Raw genomic sequence first — 16,103 nt, 5'->3', positions numbered from 1 at the left:
TGAACTGTTACCATCTGGCAGAAGATATAGAACAATTAAGACTCGGACCACACGTTTTCTCAATAGTTTTTATCCCAGAGCTATAATTGCAATTAATAATGAGCTTAAGGACCACCAGTAGTGAATAATTAGTTGGACTGTGTAACTTGGCCTGCGGTGTAGATGTTTGTATTTTTAGTGGCGGACTTTTAGTGGGTGGGGAGTGTTTGGGAATTTTATGTGTGTGCATGTGTCTGGTCTCTGGGTGTCTGTGAATTTCGTTGTATGTGTATATACTTACAATGACAATAAATTATTATTATTATTATCACACACCAGTGAGTCCTGGACCCTTTGTGCAAGGCAGGAGAGGAAACTGAACACCTTCCATGTTTGGTATCACCTGGCAGGACCAAGTTCCAAATAGAGTAGTCCTAGAACGAGCTGGAATTTTTTAGCATGTATACATTACTAAAACAGCGACGTCTACGTTGGCTTGGGCATGTTGTCAGAATGGCTGATGGTCGGATTCCAAAAGATCTCCTGTATGGAGAATTAGTGCAGGGAAATCACCCCAGAGGGAGACCACAGCTGCGATCCAAGGATATCTGCAAGCGGGATCTGAAGGCCTTAGGAATAGACCTCAACAGATGGTAAACCTTGACATCCGAGCATTCAGCCTGGAGGCAGGCGGTGCAGCATGGCCTCTCCCAATTTGAAGAGACCCTTGTCCAGCAGGCCGAGGCAAAGAGGCAGTCCTGAAACCAGCAAAATCAGGGAGCTGGACAGGGGACAGATTGGATTTGTCTTCAGTTTGGAAGGGATGGTCACTCTTGAATTGGCCTTCTCAGCCGCTCTGGATGTTGTTCCAAGCCCTCCATACAGAGCACGTTACCATAGTCTCTCGAGACTGAAGGATGCCTAATCTAATCTTACACACAGTACATGCAGGAAAAGAGTTAATGGGATTTGATTATGTAGACCTGGAGTTTTCTACCACTGACTTTGGATACCTGGGGAGGAGATGACAAGTGAAACTATTGTCTCTGTTGATCAAACAATATCTTGGTGCTTCCATCATATGAACCATTATGCCACTGACGAAGCACCATCAGAACCAGAGCAGTATTTGTTTGTTTGTTTAAAAAACTTTAACCTCACCTTTCCCCTTTAAAAAAGGACCCAAGGTGGCTTACATAATTAAAAACACAATATTAAAAGTTTAAAAAACAAAACAAAACAGGAAATTATCTAAATGTTTTTTTAAAAAATATTAAATACACATATTCTGTTAAAATGGTTGGTAAGAGCAGTACTACAACAGCTTTAAAAGCAAGAAAAATACAAACCATGTCATTTTAATATCTCTGTCTGTCTAAGAGAGCCTGAAGAGAAAGATCTTCATCCGTTTGAGGAAGGACAGCAAAAGAGGCAGCCAGCCTGGCCTCCAGTGGGAGGGAGTTCCTAAGTCTGGGAGCAGCCACAGAGAAGGCCCTCTCCTATGTCCTCACTAATATACCTGTGAAGGTGGTGGGACTGAGAGGAAAGCCTTCCCTGATGATCCTAAGGCCTGGACAGGCTTATGAAGGGAGATGCCATCTTTGAGATATCTTGGACCCAACGATCAAGCCACTTAATGGATCAAAAGACACCTGGATGGGAGGTAGGTGCATATAATTGTCCTTGTTAAGACAGACAAAAAAAAACCAAAGATGAAATTAGGCAGGTTGAGAATATAATATGCATGTTTATTAGAAAGAGGTTGTCTAGACTGTATATTGTTTCTTAGGGTTGGAATGAGAAGATAAGAAGGTGACCTTTAGAAAATGGGCCTCAGTAACTTGAACCTCTCCATCTGCAGATGGCCGAGGGTAAACACAGTGAGTCACATACACCCATAACACCGACCTGTGAATTTCCCTACAACCTGGTGCAAATTAACCTCAGTAACTGACCTGCTAAAAGTAGGGAACGAGTGACAGGCAAGGCCAAAGCCAGAGACAAGATATATGGGTCTCTGCAAAATTAATGCTGACTTCACGGTTTCTGTGTCCCTTCCCTGTAGAGAAATTATGGATTTGTTTGAAAACTGTTCTTCTGTCTCCCCTATAAAGACGGATATTCAGTACATGATCAGAAATACGCTTCCCCTTAATTTGATTCCAGGAGTAAAGGGGGAGGAAGAGATGAATTTCAGAAACTCAGTTCAACACCACCAACAGGGCGGACTTCACAGGAAAAGAAAAGGTACTCCAGACTAAAGCATGGGAGGTGGGATTTCCATAATCCAACCTCAGTGGACACTAAATTAAAAATTCCCCACCTTCCAGAAGCCTGGAGTGAACCACAAACTGTGTGTGTCTCTCTATCTCTCTCTCAAAGCACAAACATGTGGGATATAAGTTATTCTACGCAGCCATCCCTCTCTAGTTGGGCTTTAAAAAGGTGTATGCTAGGGATAAGATTTTTTAAAAAATTTCTTGGATTACAGATCCCATAATTCTCCGTTCTGAGAGTTCTACTTGACAGACAGACACCTGTACAGACATCTAAATGGCCACTGTTGGCCACCTGTACCTTTTTGCTCCATCATTTCCTCTTTTTGCTACTGAGAGGGGTGAACGGCAAGAAGAGAGTGTATCAGTTGCCCCCATCTTCTTATTATCTGCCTTCTTTAAGACAATAATTAATAGGAGTTGAGAAACAGAGTGAGAGGACACTGGCCCAATGGAGGAAGGGAGCCCATGGCACTCAATTTTTTTTGAGAATTCCTCAGAACCAGGAGTTCCAATACAGGGGATAATCGAGGTTAGAAGTCCAGAATTGAAGCCATATGTCCTGACTGGCAGATGTTGTGCTGCAACTTCCATATTTTCTGAGAGTGTGGGAAGTAGCCAGAAGCCTTCCCCGTGGAACCAGAACACAGAAGGTCCTTAGGTCTTCTGATTAAGGCTTCGTGACGTTTCTGCCGCAAGAGAGCTGTCATCCTCTTCGGTCAGTGCCTTACGGAAGAATCCCAAGAAGGAAGCTTGATGATGGAGACTTCTAACCCGTACGTAGCCCACAAAGCAATACAGCACAGGGTTGACACAGCTGTGGAGATACGCCAGGGCGTTTGACAGCTTGAGGCCAACCCCCCATCCATCCTTTTCACTTGATACGGTGCTGACAAATACAAAGATGTGATGGGGCAGCCAACAGATAAAGAACAGGGCGACGATGGTGGCCACCAGAGAGAAGGTTCGATGGGAATGTTTCCAACTCCGTCCGCGAAGCTTGAAAATCAGAACCAAATAGGAGGAGAAGATGATGATGAAGGGGACAAGGAACCCCGCAAAGAATCTACTCAGCCTCAAGGGCAGTTCCGTGGACTTCTTGAGATCTTTCCGATAGACGCAGTAGGTCGCTCCATTCTTGACTTCAATATCACGGACCACCAGATAGGGGACACTGAAGGCAAAGGCGAGAATCCATGCCCCAATGCACATCAGTTTTTGATAGCAAGGTCCTTGGTGGTTTCGAGCCCAAACAGGCCTTGCTATCAACAAGCACCGGTATACGCTGATGACCGTGAGGATGAAGACCCCAGCAAAGACCACGAGGTAGCGAGCGAAGGCATGAAGCTTGCACAGGGCAAGTCCAAAGGGCCAACAGCAGTGCATGAGCTCCTGCACCAGGGCCGGGATCCGGCCGAGAGAAAACAAAAAATCTGCCACCGCCAGATTCAAGTAGCAGATGGAGGTCAAGGTTTTGTGCTTCTCCCGCATGGCTATGACCCATATCACCAACCCATTGCCAGATGTACCCAGCACCAGGATGATCACATTCGTTACTATTGCGATGCGGCGCATAGCATCGTTCACAGTGGTAGCATTGATGGGTCCACAAGAGCAATTCATCATGTCTGTAAAGAAGAACCAAGACAGATTTAGTCTGTGTTTTTCTACCACATTCTGTAATAAGTAAAAGAGAAAGAGAAAGTGAGAGTGTTTTTAAAGTCCACATAACAAGCCAACAGCTATCACAGTTTGGCTTGACAGTTTACACAATTTGCAAAAATTGTGCAATTTCTGCAAAATTTGCAAAATTTGTGTAATTTCTGCAAAAAGTATACAATTCTGAAAACTCTCATTACAGCCATAAGAGACTGTCTCACCTCCTTACAGGTGAGGTGAAAAAAACACCTGCAGTTTTGTGGCTTCTGAGACAAGTTTGAGGTTTCTGAGGATTTGGGGGAAAGCCCTAGTTTCTGCAATTCTCTGTGGAGAGATTACTGGTTAGAAGAATGGAAACTAGTGGTTCTCAAACTTGGGTTTGCAGATGTTCTTGGACCACTGCTCCCAGAAATCCTGGCCAGCACATCTAGTGGTGAAGGCTTCTGGGAATTGCAGTCCAAGAACTTTCCAAGATTGAGAACTAATGGTACAGATGTTATGGAGAGTAGGGATAGCCCTCCTTTTAGTGGTGCTGCATCCACCATCATCCCAGCGGACCGTTCCTTTTCCCCTTCTTTGAACTTTCCTTCTTTCTTGATGCCTATGTGAATGAAATTTGGGAATGCCATTTCTATTTTCCAATCACGACCCTGATTCATCTTTCGTGCTCTCTTACTATGCGAAGAAACGTAACTCTGATCAGTTTTCAAAAATCTGTTTTCACAAACAGACACAGGAATACATTTTGCTGCATTCCTAGGTTTTCCCCCTTTTCTCTCCAACTTTTCAGTGTTTCTACCATGATAACAAATATACTTCAGCAGCATTGAGCATGATATTTGCTGGTGGTCCTGAAGAATGGAACAACCTGGATTCAAACAATATTTGACAGGAGAAGGGTGGGAGAGGATTTCATTGTGAGTTCACTCAGAGGGTCCATAACTTTTTTCAGTGGCCCCTTAGGGTAACATCCTATCAGGGGCATCTGGAAAACTGAATGAGGAAGAGGAGGAATTGAATGGAGCCTTCCAGTCATCAAGGAAGGTGTGACTGGCTGGCTGGCTGGGACTGTGGACTGGAGTCTTCCATGCTACAACATTTTGTTGCTGGGTCTACTTATGACATCTAACAGTGGACACTGTGGACCTGTACCAGCCAGCATGGTAATGAAACAACCACTGAAACCCTGTTGTTTGGTTTTTCCTGCAAACCAAAATACACTAGTGTTTATATCCTATGAACTCTTGTTCCACTACATCATTAGCCCTGGGAAAAGTTAGAAAACTATATTTTCCCATACCTTATCTCTTTTCCTTATAAAGTCTGCTTCCAGATTTGGCAATAAATCCCTTCTTTAATCGTTGTGCCAAAAAATGAGAAGAGGCATCTTTAGGAATAGCAAATCTTGCTTGCTTGCTTCCTTCCTTCCTTCCTTCCTTCCTGGTAGTGAGAATGAGAAACTGCAGGGTTTTTTTTTCACCTCACCTGCAAAGAGGTGAGACAGTCTCTTTTGGCTGTAATGAGAGTTTTCAGAATTGTATACTTTTTGCAGAAATTACACAAATTTTTGCAAATTTTGCAGAAATTGCACATTTTTTGCAAATTGTGTAAACTGTCAAGCCAAACTGATAGCTGTTGGCTTGTTATGTGGACTTTAACAATTATGAAGCACAGAATAGATTTTTTTATATCTTTTTGTTCAGTCTGCTCACTCTTCTGTGTTTGCTCAGGTGGGATGCTTTCCTCCACAAAGAGAAAAGAGATTAAAGGGAATAGTTTTATGCACAGATGCACACGTGCATACATGCACGCACACACACACAAACATGTATGTATGTACCTTGGTTTACGAATGCCTCAGTTAACGTAATTTTCAGTTTATGAAAGAAAATCCATTGAAAATAATGCCTCGGTTTATGATTTATTTATTTATTTTGCAACACGAAGCAAGTTTCTCCAGGATGCATTGTGCCTGGGAGGTTTATAGCACCACCCCCATGCGTGCATTCCTATGGGAAACTGCATTTCGGTTTGCAAATTTTTTTGCAATACGAAACGTCCTGGAGAACACATTAAATTCAAGGCAGAGGAAATAGCAAATCTTCATGACTGTCTGATTGGGGACCAGAAACTCTGTGAGATGACTTCATATATCTTTTTCTAGCATAGACAGCTCATGACTAGAGTTGGCGGGCACTCTTAAATTTTGGGGTATGAGACCCACCTAGACCATGAGCATTGGGAGGATACAGTGCTGATTTGCTCCTTGTAGGAACTGTGCAGCTTTGACATTCCCAGACTGACTGATAAGTTTTCCATGTCACAGCTCATATCAACCTCTTTAAAAACTTATAGCGATGTTGCCCTTTAAGTATGTCATGCTCAACTTGACTGCCCAATGATCCCTCCACAGTGCCTCCTTTCTCTGTAAGCTTCAAGCACCAACATCCTGAAAGGCTGGTTGAGAAACCACCAGGAACAATGAGCTAAGAGAGAAGAAGCCACAACTTCCCCTTCTTGTAGCAGTGAGGGTAGCTTCCTTCTCATGAGCAAACAGAGGGTACCCTGTTTGAAATAGACACTTAAGTGGCAGCAAGCTGCGCTCGTGGTAGGAAAAAATATTTTGTGCATGTAGGTGGCAGATAGGTTGAGAGAAACAGAGAGAGAGAGAGAGAGAGAGAGAGCGCAAAATGGAAAGAGAGAGAAAAATGAAAACTAAATTCAGTGGTGCCTCGCTAGATGATGATAATCCATTCCACTGAAATTGCTGTTTAGCGAAATCATAGTCTAGCGAAAAGCATCTCCCCATTGGAATGCATTGAAACCTGTTTAATGCGTTCCAATGGGGAAGAATCGTCGTTGTCTAGCGAAGATCGGCCATAGGAAAGCTGCTTTGCAAACTGCCGATCAGCTGTTTAAAGCGCTGTCTTGCGAAGCTTAGTTCCTGAAAACATCCATTTTGCAAGCATGGAGGGAGCTTTCAAATTCATTGTCTAGCGAAAATTGGCTTGCGAAGCAGGGACCAAACATTGTCCAGTGAAATTCCCCCATAGGAATCACTGTTTTGCGAATCGCTATAGCAATCGCGAAAAGTCAATGTCTAGCGAAAAAACTGTCATGCGGGGTTAACTGTCTAGCGAGGCACCACTGTACATGCCTTCTGTCACACAGACACTGGGAAGCCCATCAGTAAAACATCTTTCACTTTGTCTTTGGCAGTCCATGCCTTCTGAAGATCATGTAAAGCAGGGGCTGGCAACCTTGGCTAACCCAAGTGTTCTTGGACTGCAGCTCCCAAGAAGCCCCATCAGGAAAGCTTGTGGTGAAGACTTCTGGGAGTTTTAGTCCAAGAACATCTGAAGACCTGAAGACCCAAGGTTGGGAACCACTGATGTGAAAAAAAACAAAAAACACCACCCCGATACATTAAAACAAGGATAAGGGCTGCATAACCTTCTTAATGTTGCTGAACTACAACTCCCATAATCTCTCATAGTTGAGGGATGGGAAAAAATGCTTCCTTTCCATAGTAAAACATCTGTCTGTGTCATCCACAGGCAAAGGCTGATCTCAGGCAATTATCTCATCCCCTGTGTTGCTGTGAACTTGTCACAGGTTTCCCAAACCCCTGCCTCTAATACAACAGATGCTTTTCCTTTCTGAAGTTTTAGAAAAAGGCCTTGATTTTTTTTTAAAAAAAAATCCCTGTCTTCCATTCCTCATTTAAAGCAGATGTGGAACTCAGGTAGGTTGATTCCTTTCCGTGACCATCAAACCCACTCAAACTGCGCACGATATTGAAAGACTTCAGATGGCAGAGCCCAAGAAAGCCTTGGTTGCTCATTAGCACAAAATTTTCCCCCTCCCCCTGTCATTACAAACAGGTTCTGCAGGTTTCCGAAGCCTGGCCCAAACCTGCAAAGCCTATTTAATCGGCGACCACAATGGCAAATCGTTAAAAAAAGAGAACCCAATAATTTCTGTAATGCAGCCACGCTCAAGATTTCAAGCTGCATAGGAATAAAAAAAATTAAGTAAATAAATAAAAATAATTCTCTTCTGGGGTCTTTGCCATCTGCCTTGCACTGATCCATGCTTACCGTGTGCAGATTCAAAATGAGTTCCGCACCGCACCACAAGCTGATTCCAGACTAGGGCTATCTCGAACAGCTGCCTCTTCAAAAACATTTTTTTTAAAAAAAATCCAAGAACAGTGCAAGCAACGTGATTGCATGAAAAAGCTGCTGCTCACAGTCCCACCCTTAATTTTGAAAAACCACAGTACTGCAACATACTGTGTGTGGAAACCAGATGTTTTAACAGGCAAGCACTGCGTTGCTTATAAGGCACTTGCAGAGAAGGTAGATAGCAGCAGGTAGAGGAAAGACCATTACAGTGGTGCCTCGCTAGACAGTTACCCCGCATGACAGTTTTTCCTCTAGACATTGACTTTTTGCATTCGCTATAGCAATTCTCAAAACAGTGATTCCTATGGGGGAATTTCGCTGGACAATGTTTGGTCCTTGCTTCGCTAACTGATTTTTGCTAGACAATGATTTTGACAGCTTCCTCCATGCTCGCAAAACAGGTGTTTTCGGGATCTAAGCTTCACAAGACCGCTATTTAAACAGCTGATCAGCAGTTCGCAAAGCGGCTTTCCTATAGCCGATCTTCACTAGACAACGACGGTTCTTCCCCATTGGAACGCATTAAACAGGTTTCAGTGCATTCCAATGGGGAAATGCTTTTCGCTAGACAATGATTTCGCTAAACAGCGATTTCAGTGCAACGGATTATCATCGTCTAGCGAGGCACCACTGTAGTTCCCTCCTGCCTCTGAATTCAGAGACCTGTCTCTCTGCTCAGCCGTTTCCCCCTCTTTTGAGTCTGCTGAGGTATGTTGTCAAAAGCAGTCCTATTAGTTTGCTGTTTGAGCTATTCAATTGTAAGTAGTGAAACCTTTCATTCTTTCTACCTTTAATGTCCCGGCGTAAGTTATTGAGACTGTAAGTGCCAGCTGATGAGAAAAAGGGGTGGATTTGAGGAACTTGGTCGCTATTCTCCTTCTGCTGTGCACTGGCAGATATAAAATTTGGCACTTGAAGAAGCAGAGTTAAACTGGCCAAAATTCAGACAGCTGATTTCAGGGTTCCTTCAAATATTGCTTTCTTTCTCTTTTTGAAAGCAGAAGTGGTTTGCATCCAAACCAATTTAATTAGTGTTCTGGACAGAAAGTGGTTTCTGGATTTGCTTCTGTTTTCCCGAGAACCAAATCTGGCTGTTCTGCTTAAATCAGTCTGAATCAGGATGATTCTGTTCTAAATTTAGGATTTGCCCAAATCCGGCACAAAGCCCTAGTTCTGATCAGGCGCAATCCGAGCAAAATTCTAAACCTTCTAAGCTGTACTGCTAGTTTATGCCCAGCATGAAGAGAACTGTGTTGCAGATGTTAAAGTGTTGAAGCCTATCAGAAAAAGGGCAGTGACTGCAATTCATCATCACAAGTATAGTGAAGGTATGTCCTCCCCCCCTCCCCCGGAAATCAAAATTGCATTTCCTAAGCCCACAAAGCCACCAACCCGAATGATTAAATATTTCTATTTTGTGTCCTCCTGTGTTTGAATTTTTCAACCCCCTCCTTTCCTCCCGGTGACTTGATGGAGACATGAACACAGTTTAGATGGTCTTATCAAGTTGATACAAGACAGTGCCATGCAGTTCCCTAAACACATCTTGTCATATTTCCTCATTTGTTGAAGTTCGGTCAGAGTTGTTGATAAACTCTAGTTTGTCTTGACACACGAGCTTATGTGGCCGTCTGGTGGTTATCTGAGAAGTTACAAGCTCCTTTGGTTAGCCTGTCCCACTGCGCTCCTGTTCTGTGCCATATATTCTTCAGCAGCTTCCTGACTCTCAGTGGAAATGACCAAATTTAGCAATGTGTTTAAACCTACATAATTCTTTTCCCATTGAGAGAAGGTTCTGGGAAGTTGGAAAAATAAAAATCCCTGTACGAACTGAGCACAGCTGGAGGAAGAACAGAAAAAGCTGGGAAGATACTGCTACACTTTGTTGTTGTTGTTTGTTGTTTAGCATCACCCCAGCATCACTTTCTGGTGTGCCGTTTTAACTGAGTACAGTTGTGCCCCGCTTAACGATTGCCCCATATAATGACGAATCTGCATTACGTTGACATTTTTTCAATCGCAAAAGCGATTGCAAAACAATGTTTTAATGGGGTTTTTTCACTTAGCGATGATTGGCTCCCTGCTTCGGGAACCAATTTTTTGCTTTACAATGATCAAAACAGGTGATCGTCGGGTTTCCAAAATGGCCACCGGCTGCTCAAAATGGCTCCCCACTGACTGACCATAGTCAGGAAGGAGCAGAACCACCATAAAGTGGTACCTCCAACTCCCAACCCAGCCAACCTATCCAGAAGGACACCATGGTCGATGGTGTTGAAAGCTGCTGAGAGGTCCAGGAGTATCAGCAGGGTCATTTCTACAACATCACACACTATCTGTAGTTTGCGAAGGCTTTCACGGCCGGGATCTAATGGTTGCTGTGGGTTTTTCGGGCTCTTTGGCCGTGTTCTGAAGGTTGTTCTTCCTGTCCTCTGAAGATGCCGGCCACAGAGACTGGCGAAACGTTAGGAAGAACAACCTTCAGAACATGGCCAAAGAGCCCGAAAAACCCACAACAACTATCTGTAGTTTGTTTGACTGGAAGGGACTTTTCTCGGCTGGAGTGATTGTCAAATTATCCAGCAGTAACCAATCATTCTTTCCAGCCTCTGAATTCAAAGAGAGCCCCGTCCTTGTGTTCTCTTCCCATCTCTTTGGTTTGCTGGAGGCAGAGTTATTTGTTAATCTGTTGTTGATCTATTCACAACTGGAAGTACTGAAATATTTTTATTCTTTCTCCTACAAATGTCCCAGAGTAAGTCATTGAATTGTGGTTAATAAAAAAGGGGTGGACTATGTGGGGAACTTGAAGCTATTCTACTCTGTAAATCTCTGTACTTCTACTGTGTAGAAAAGAGATTTTACTAGAAATTCAAGACTCTGCAATTTTCCCTTCCATTGAAACTAACTGGAGAGAATTATTCTGTGCTATCTCCATCATAGGAGATCCAGAGAACAAAGACAAATCTAGAAAACCATATCCTGTTTTGTTTCAAAGGTAGGGGCAATGTGGCCATGCAGATCTGTTCTAGTACAGTGGCAATGGGTATTGCAGAGTTTGAGACTAACAGGGCACATTTTAGCATGACTGGCCATAGACCACCATCCACTTTATCTGATGCATAAAGTATGATATTAGAGCTCCAGGTATATATTGACAACATACGTACTGGAATCAGAGTGAAATCAGAGGCAGAAAATAACATGTATGCAGTTTCACTCTCATTCCACATTCCACCTTTCTAACTATGTATATTTTACATACATTTGAAGCTCGAATATTATATTCCATGCACCCCATGTATCTGAGGAAGCGGAGTTCATTCCACAAATTTTTAGGCTAAAATAAAGTAGTTATTCTTAAAGGTGTTAGGGTTTCCCCATTGGGAGCTAAAGCACACACGTAGCAAGCATAGAAGGACTCTATGCATCAAAAAGATGCAAACACCCAATCCAGTGCTTTTCTTTTTAAAAAGTCCATGCAATAAGGAGCAGCTGCCATAATTTAGCCATGTAATTTATCCCAATTCAATAGCTGAAATTCAATTACACCCCTGGAGTAAGCCAATTGAATTGATGGGAGTTTGCTGAGGCATCTCCTCCACAAATGCCACTGATTCAATGAACATACTCTAGTGGTGACTTACTATTGGATTTCAGCCTGCATGTTTTGCTGGACGATAGTCATGGGGCTGTCCTACTGAAAAGAGATCAGAAGTTGATTTTTGGAACCATAGCTTGTTATGGGACAAACACTGGCTTGGAAATTTCCATCAGCATATCCTCCCTCCCCATGCCCTTGGAGAAGAAAGAAGTACCACAGTGGCTGATAAGGTTTATTTTCTCTGAGATCAGATTTGTCTCTCCAAAAATTTGAAATCTCAAAGACCACAGATTGAGTGTTCCAATTTTTGTTCATTATCTGTTTTTCTTTTCTTTAAATGAACAGTTGACATTGGATTTATTTTCTCCATCATCACATACATATTCTGAACTGTTGCAACCAAACAGACATGCATCTCTTGAACTTATGTCATGCATTCTAAGCTTCTGCAAACGCATCAGAAGAGTTCATGCTGTGAACATATGGAAAGGCAGGACAAATTGATTCTAAATAAATAAACATTGGCTCGAATTTACTGTCCCTTAGCACAGTATATGACACTAGAGTAGGGCCTTTGAATCAATGGAGATTTACTGAGTCAAGTGCTCCAGATGTCCTATTGACTCAAATAGGTCTACTCTAGCTGTGACTTACAATGCTAAAGCAAGTCACAGTTAGAGTGAATCCATTTGAATTAATGAAACATATGGAGGAGTGGACTCACTAAATCTCCATTGGTTCAATGGGCCTGCTCTGGAGCAATTTACTACTCTAAGCAACAAGATCTTGGTCAATATTATTATTTATTATTTACAAAAGCAGTGAGGTTTGTGGAAGCAGCCTTAAAGGCAAGAATGCTTGTCCTTAGTGTCCTTGGGCAAAGTGCCAAAGGGAACAGTCTTGAAAGCAGTGACAGGATCAGGGCCAAAGCATTAGCTCAAGCTATCAGGCTAGATGGTCTTTGTAGAAATAACGTGAGGCTCAATCAAGGCAAACGTCCTCATTCTGGACCCTGGAAAGAGAATATTGAGTTGCATCAGGTGGTAATTCCAACTAGAGTACATAAACAAGCAAGCAAACACAACAATCTTCTCATTAACATCATCTTGTTTCCTTTTCCAGAGGTGTGATGGGTCTTGGATACCATGCATATGGGATCAACACATGTTTTGATGCCTCTCAGAGTGTCATAACAAGTAGATATTAAAAAGCCGAGCTTTTAATCACATAACAGCTTATACATCATTTCCAGCTTCCAACACTCCTTCACCAAGGAATTTCTTTCTCCAGAACCAAATATTTTGTCTCCCTGCTTATTGAACTTATATGCAGAATACATCCTGCGAAAGGCAGGACTGGATGAATCCCAAACCGGAATTAAGATTGCTGGAAGAAATCGTAACAACCTCAGATATGCAGATGATACCACTCTGATGGCAGAAAGTGAAGAGGAATTAAAGAACCTCTTAATGAGGGAGAAAGAGGAGAGTGCAAAAATGGTCTTTCAAGGTCATTGATTCTAAGCTTTTTGCCAACACCTTAGATAGCTGTTACAAGTAGCATAAACAAGTTTAGTTTCCCAAAGTTGTTGCCAATAATGTTTTCAGGAGAAAGATTCTTAAGTTTATAACGACAAAGTAATACCAAACTTCCTTCCTTTAAATAATGTTAAGACATAAGACATAAGACATAAGAAATTTATTTGTCATTGCGCTCACAAGTGGGTGCAACGAAATGAGGTGCTCTTCCCCAAGGTAAAACTGGACAACACTACAAAAAATGTTAAAATATACACAACTTTCACCAAATATAGATACCCCGTTTTCTCTCGGCAATTAAAATCCACCAAAAACCTATGGCCCCGCATTTAAACTCAATACTGCACTTGGATAAAAACTGTTCTTGAATCTGCTTGTCCTTGCTTTCAATACCCTGAATCTCCTTCCTGATGGTAATAGTTTAAAGAGCTGATATCCCGGATGAGAGGAGTCTTTCAGTATGTTAGATATCTTCCTCTTACATCTGTTCTTATACAATTCTTCCAAAGAGGGGAGTGAACAGCCAATCATGTTTTGGGCCGTCTTAATCACCCTTTGAATTGCCTTTTTCTCTGCCACTGTGCAGCTCGTGAACCATACACAGAGACAGTAGGATAATATGCTCTCAATCGAACTCCGATAGAAGGTGATTAACAAACTCTCAGTCAATTGTTGCTTTCTAAGAATCCTTAGAAAATACAACCGTTGTTGTGCCTTCCTGATTAATGCAGCAGTGTTTGCACTCCAAGTCAGGTCATTTGTTATGATAGTCCCAAGAAACTTACATTCAACCACCTGTTCCACACAAACTCCATCTATATACAGTGGCTGAATGTCTACTCTTTTTTTCCTATAGTCCACTATGAATTCCTTGGTTTTTTGGATGTTAAATAAAAGATTGTTTTTTTTGCACCAGCGGGATAGCTGTAATACCTCGTCCCGATACGCAGACTCATCATCCCCAGAGATAAGTCCTACTAGTGTAGTATCGTCTGCAAATTTGATAATCCTATTACTGGGATGGTTATTGGTGCAATCCGATGAATAAATGGAGAACAGTAGTGGACTAAGGACACAGCCTTGTGGAGTGCCAGTGCTGAGTATCTTGTCAGTAGAGATGTAGTCATTCAGTTTAACCCTTTGTGGACGATTTGTTAAAAAATCCAAAATCCACAGACAGATAGAATCTGGAAAATCAAGATCTTTAAGTTTGTCTATTAATCTGTGGGATATAATGTTGGTAAATTCTTTAAAAATAAGCTGAAATATACTGCCTATATTGAACAGATACAGCCCTTACTAGCATTAGAATCTTAGAACGGCAGAGCTGGAAGGGACCCTATGGATCATTTTGTCGAGCCCCTTTCACAGAGACCCAGTGGGGAATTGAACTCACAACTCAATTGCTGAGTTATTGGGATCATGTTTTACCTTCCTACCATATAGCTGTTAGGAATTAAGAATCTTACAGAGGGTGGGCAGGACTGGCATTCCTAACTGAGAACTACAAACATGGAAACTAGCCAGGGACAGATTTGCAAGACCTGATCATTCAAACCTCTGTATCTGGAGTGCGATGTATGCTGCTTGGTTTCTGCTAAGTTCATTCAAACTGAAACTGAAACTCAACTTCTATCTGTTCTGAATTCTGAAGAAATTTGGCAGTTTTTGGTACATACTTATACAAATGAATTAAAACAAACATGTTGATCTTGCATGACTGCAGGTTGAAAAAGAACAGAAATTCCAGCTCCCAAGGTTATTACTCACCCATGAAGAATCTGAGCAGGATCCCGGTACCTGTCAGTGCAAGGAGGGACCCAACAATGATCCCAGAAATCATCGCAAGAGACAAATGGAAAGGAGACTCTGAAAACACATTTAAAGTTTGTGGTCAGTAAGAAAGCTTCAGTGTCCTTCATATGTTTTGAGAGCATGTTTGAGAGTCGATGAGAGGTTCATGTGGATCATCTCTCTACCCTTGCAGCTAACCAAATCCTGGGGAAAGGTACTATTAGAAAAACTACAACAACTACAACTTACAAAATGTCCTGGTCAGCATGACTGAGGGGATCCTAGGAGTCGCAGTCTAAAAGAGTGATTCCTGCTGCTCAGGTTGCAACTATGGCTGAAATCCTGGTGCATAGTTACGCATTATATGTAATTTATGGAGGTGAATTGCTGTAAGTTAAGAAATCTCCGTAGGCATTGCCTGTTGCATACTGAATCACATGACTCAGCATGCAACAGATAATGTCTATGAAGTTTTAATTTCTAGAAATTCCTGGAAATCCCATCCCTAATTGCTAAAAGAGCTTGCGTTTTATTAAATTCTTTTAAAACAAGCTGGAATGAAATTCAATGCATGTTGACAAGATTTTGGAACCAAGTTCCAAGTCTGAGTCTGAGTCTTTGGTCCCAAGTCCCAGGTTCAAGTCCCTATTAAAACAAGCTTTATCCCAGAAAAAAATGGAGGGGGTGGGTTGGTCCCAAGTCAAGTCCAAGTCATTGGGGGGAAAAACCCAAGTCACGTCTAAGTCAACCCATCTGTGTGACTTAAGTCTGATCTGACAGTGTGTCTTGCGACTTGAGTCCTCATCCCTGATTCTCAACCTATCACTTTGCAAAAATAAATGAATGAATGAATAAATAAATAATCTGCTGCTTACACTAGAAGCACAAGCCACACACAGGGGTGTGTGTGTCTTTTTTTAAAGGCCGGTTTTGTTAAGGTGCTTAAGTGCTTTCAGGTAAAGGTAAAGGTAAAGATTTCCCTTGACAATTTTTATCCAGTTGTGTTCAACTCTAGGGGGTGGTGCTCATCCCCATTTCCAAGCCATAGAGCCAGCGTTTTGTCCGA

The 16,103-nt window shown here is 42.2% G+C and overlaps 2 protein-coding genes across 2 annotated transcripts in view; both read right to left on the bottom strand.

Annotated features, from left to right (window-relative positions):
- Nucleotides 1–1,706: 1,706 nt before the first annotated feature.
- Nucleotides 1,707–8,094, bottom strand: LOC110086523 (chemerin-like receptor 1). Its single transcript, XM_020807477.3, has 2 exons — nt 8,015–8,094; nt 1,707–3,883 (listed from the first exon to the last, which is right to left on the bottom strand). The coding sequence occupies exon 2, from the start codon at nt 3,879–3,881 to the stop codon at nt 2,913–2,915; it is 969 nt and encodes a 322-aa protein (XP_020663136.3). The 5' UTR covers nt 3,882–3,883; nt 8,015–8,094; the 3' UTR covers nt 1,707–2,912.
- A 4,149-nt stretch (nt 8,095–12,243) lies between these two features.
- Nucleotides 12,244–16,103, bottom strand: part of LOC110086509 (sialic acid-binding Ig-like lectin 12) — a 35,531-nt gene continuing 31,671 nt past the window's right edge. The window contains exons 10-11 of the mRNA XM_078379976.1: nt 15,014–15,112; nt 12,244–12,717 (exon numbers count right to left, since the gene is read on the bottom strand). Of these exons, the coding sequence (XP_078236102.1) occupies nt 12,656–12,717; nt 15,014–15,112 (161 nt within the window). The 3' untranslated portion in view covers nt 12,244–12,655. The remainder of the gene's footprint in view (nt 12,718–15,013; nt 15,113–16,103) is intronic.

Source organism: Pogona vitticeps, chromosome 9 (genome assembly GCF_051106095.1).
Source record: "Pogona vitticeps strain Pit_001003342236 chromosome 9, PviZW2.1, whole genome shotgun sequence".
Classification (NCBI taxonomy): domain Eukaryota; kingdom Metazoa; phylum Chordata; class Lepidosauria; order Squamata; family Agamidae; genus Pogona; species Pogona vitticeps.
Note: the sequence above shows the minus strand (reverse complement) of the source record. Positions and strands in the feature narration are given on the sequence as shown.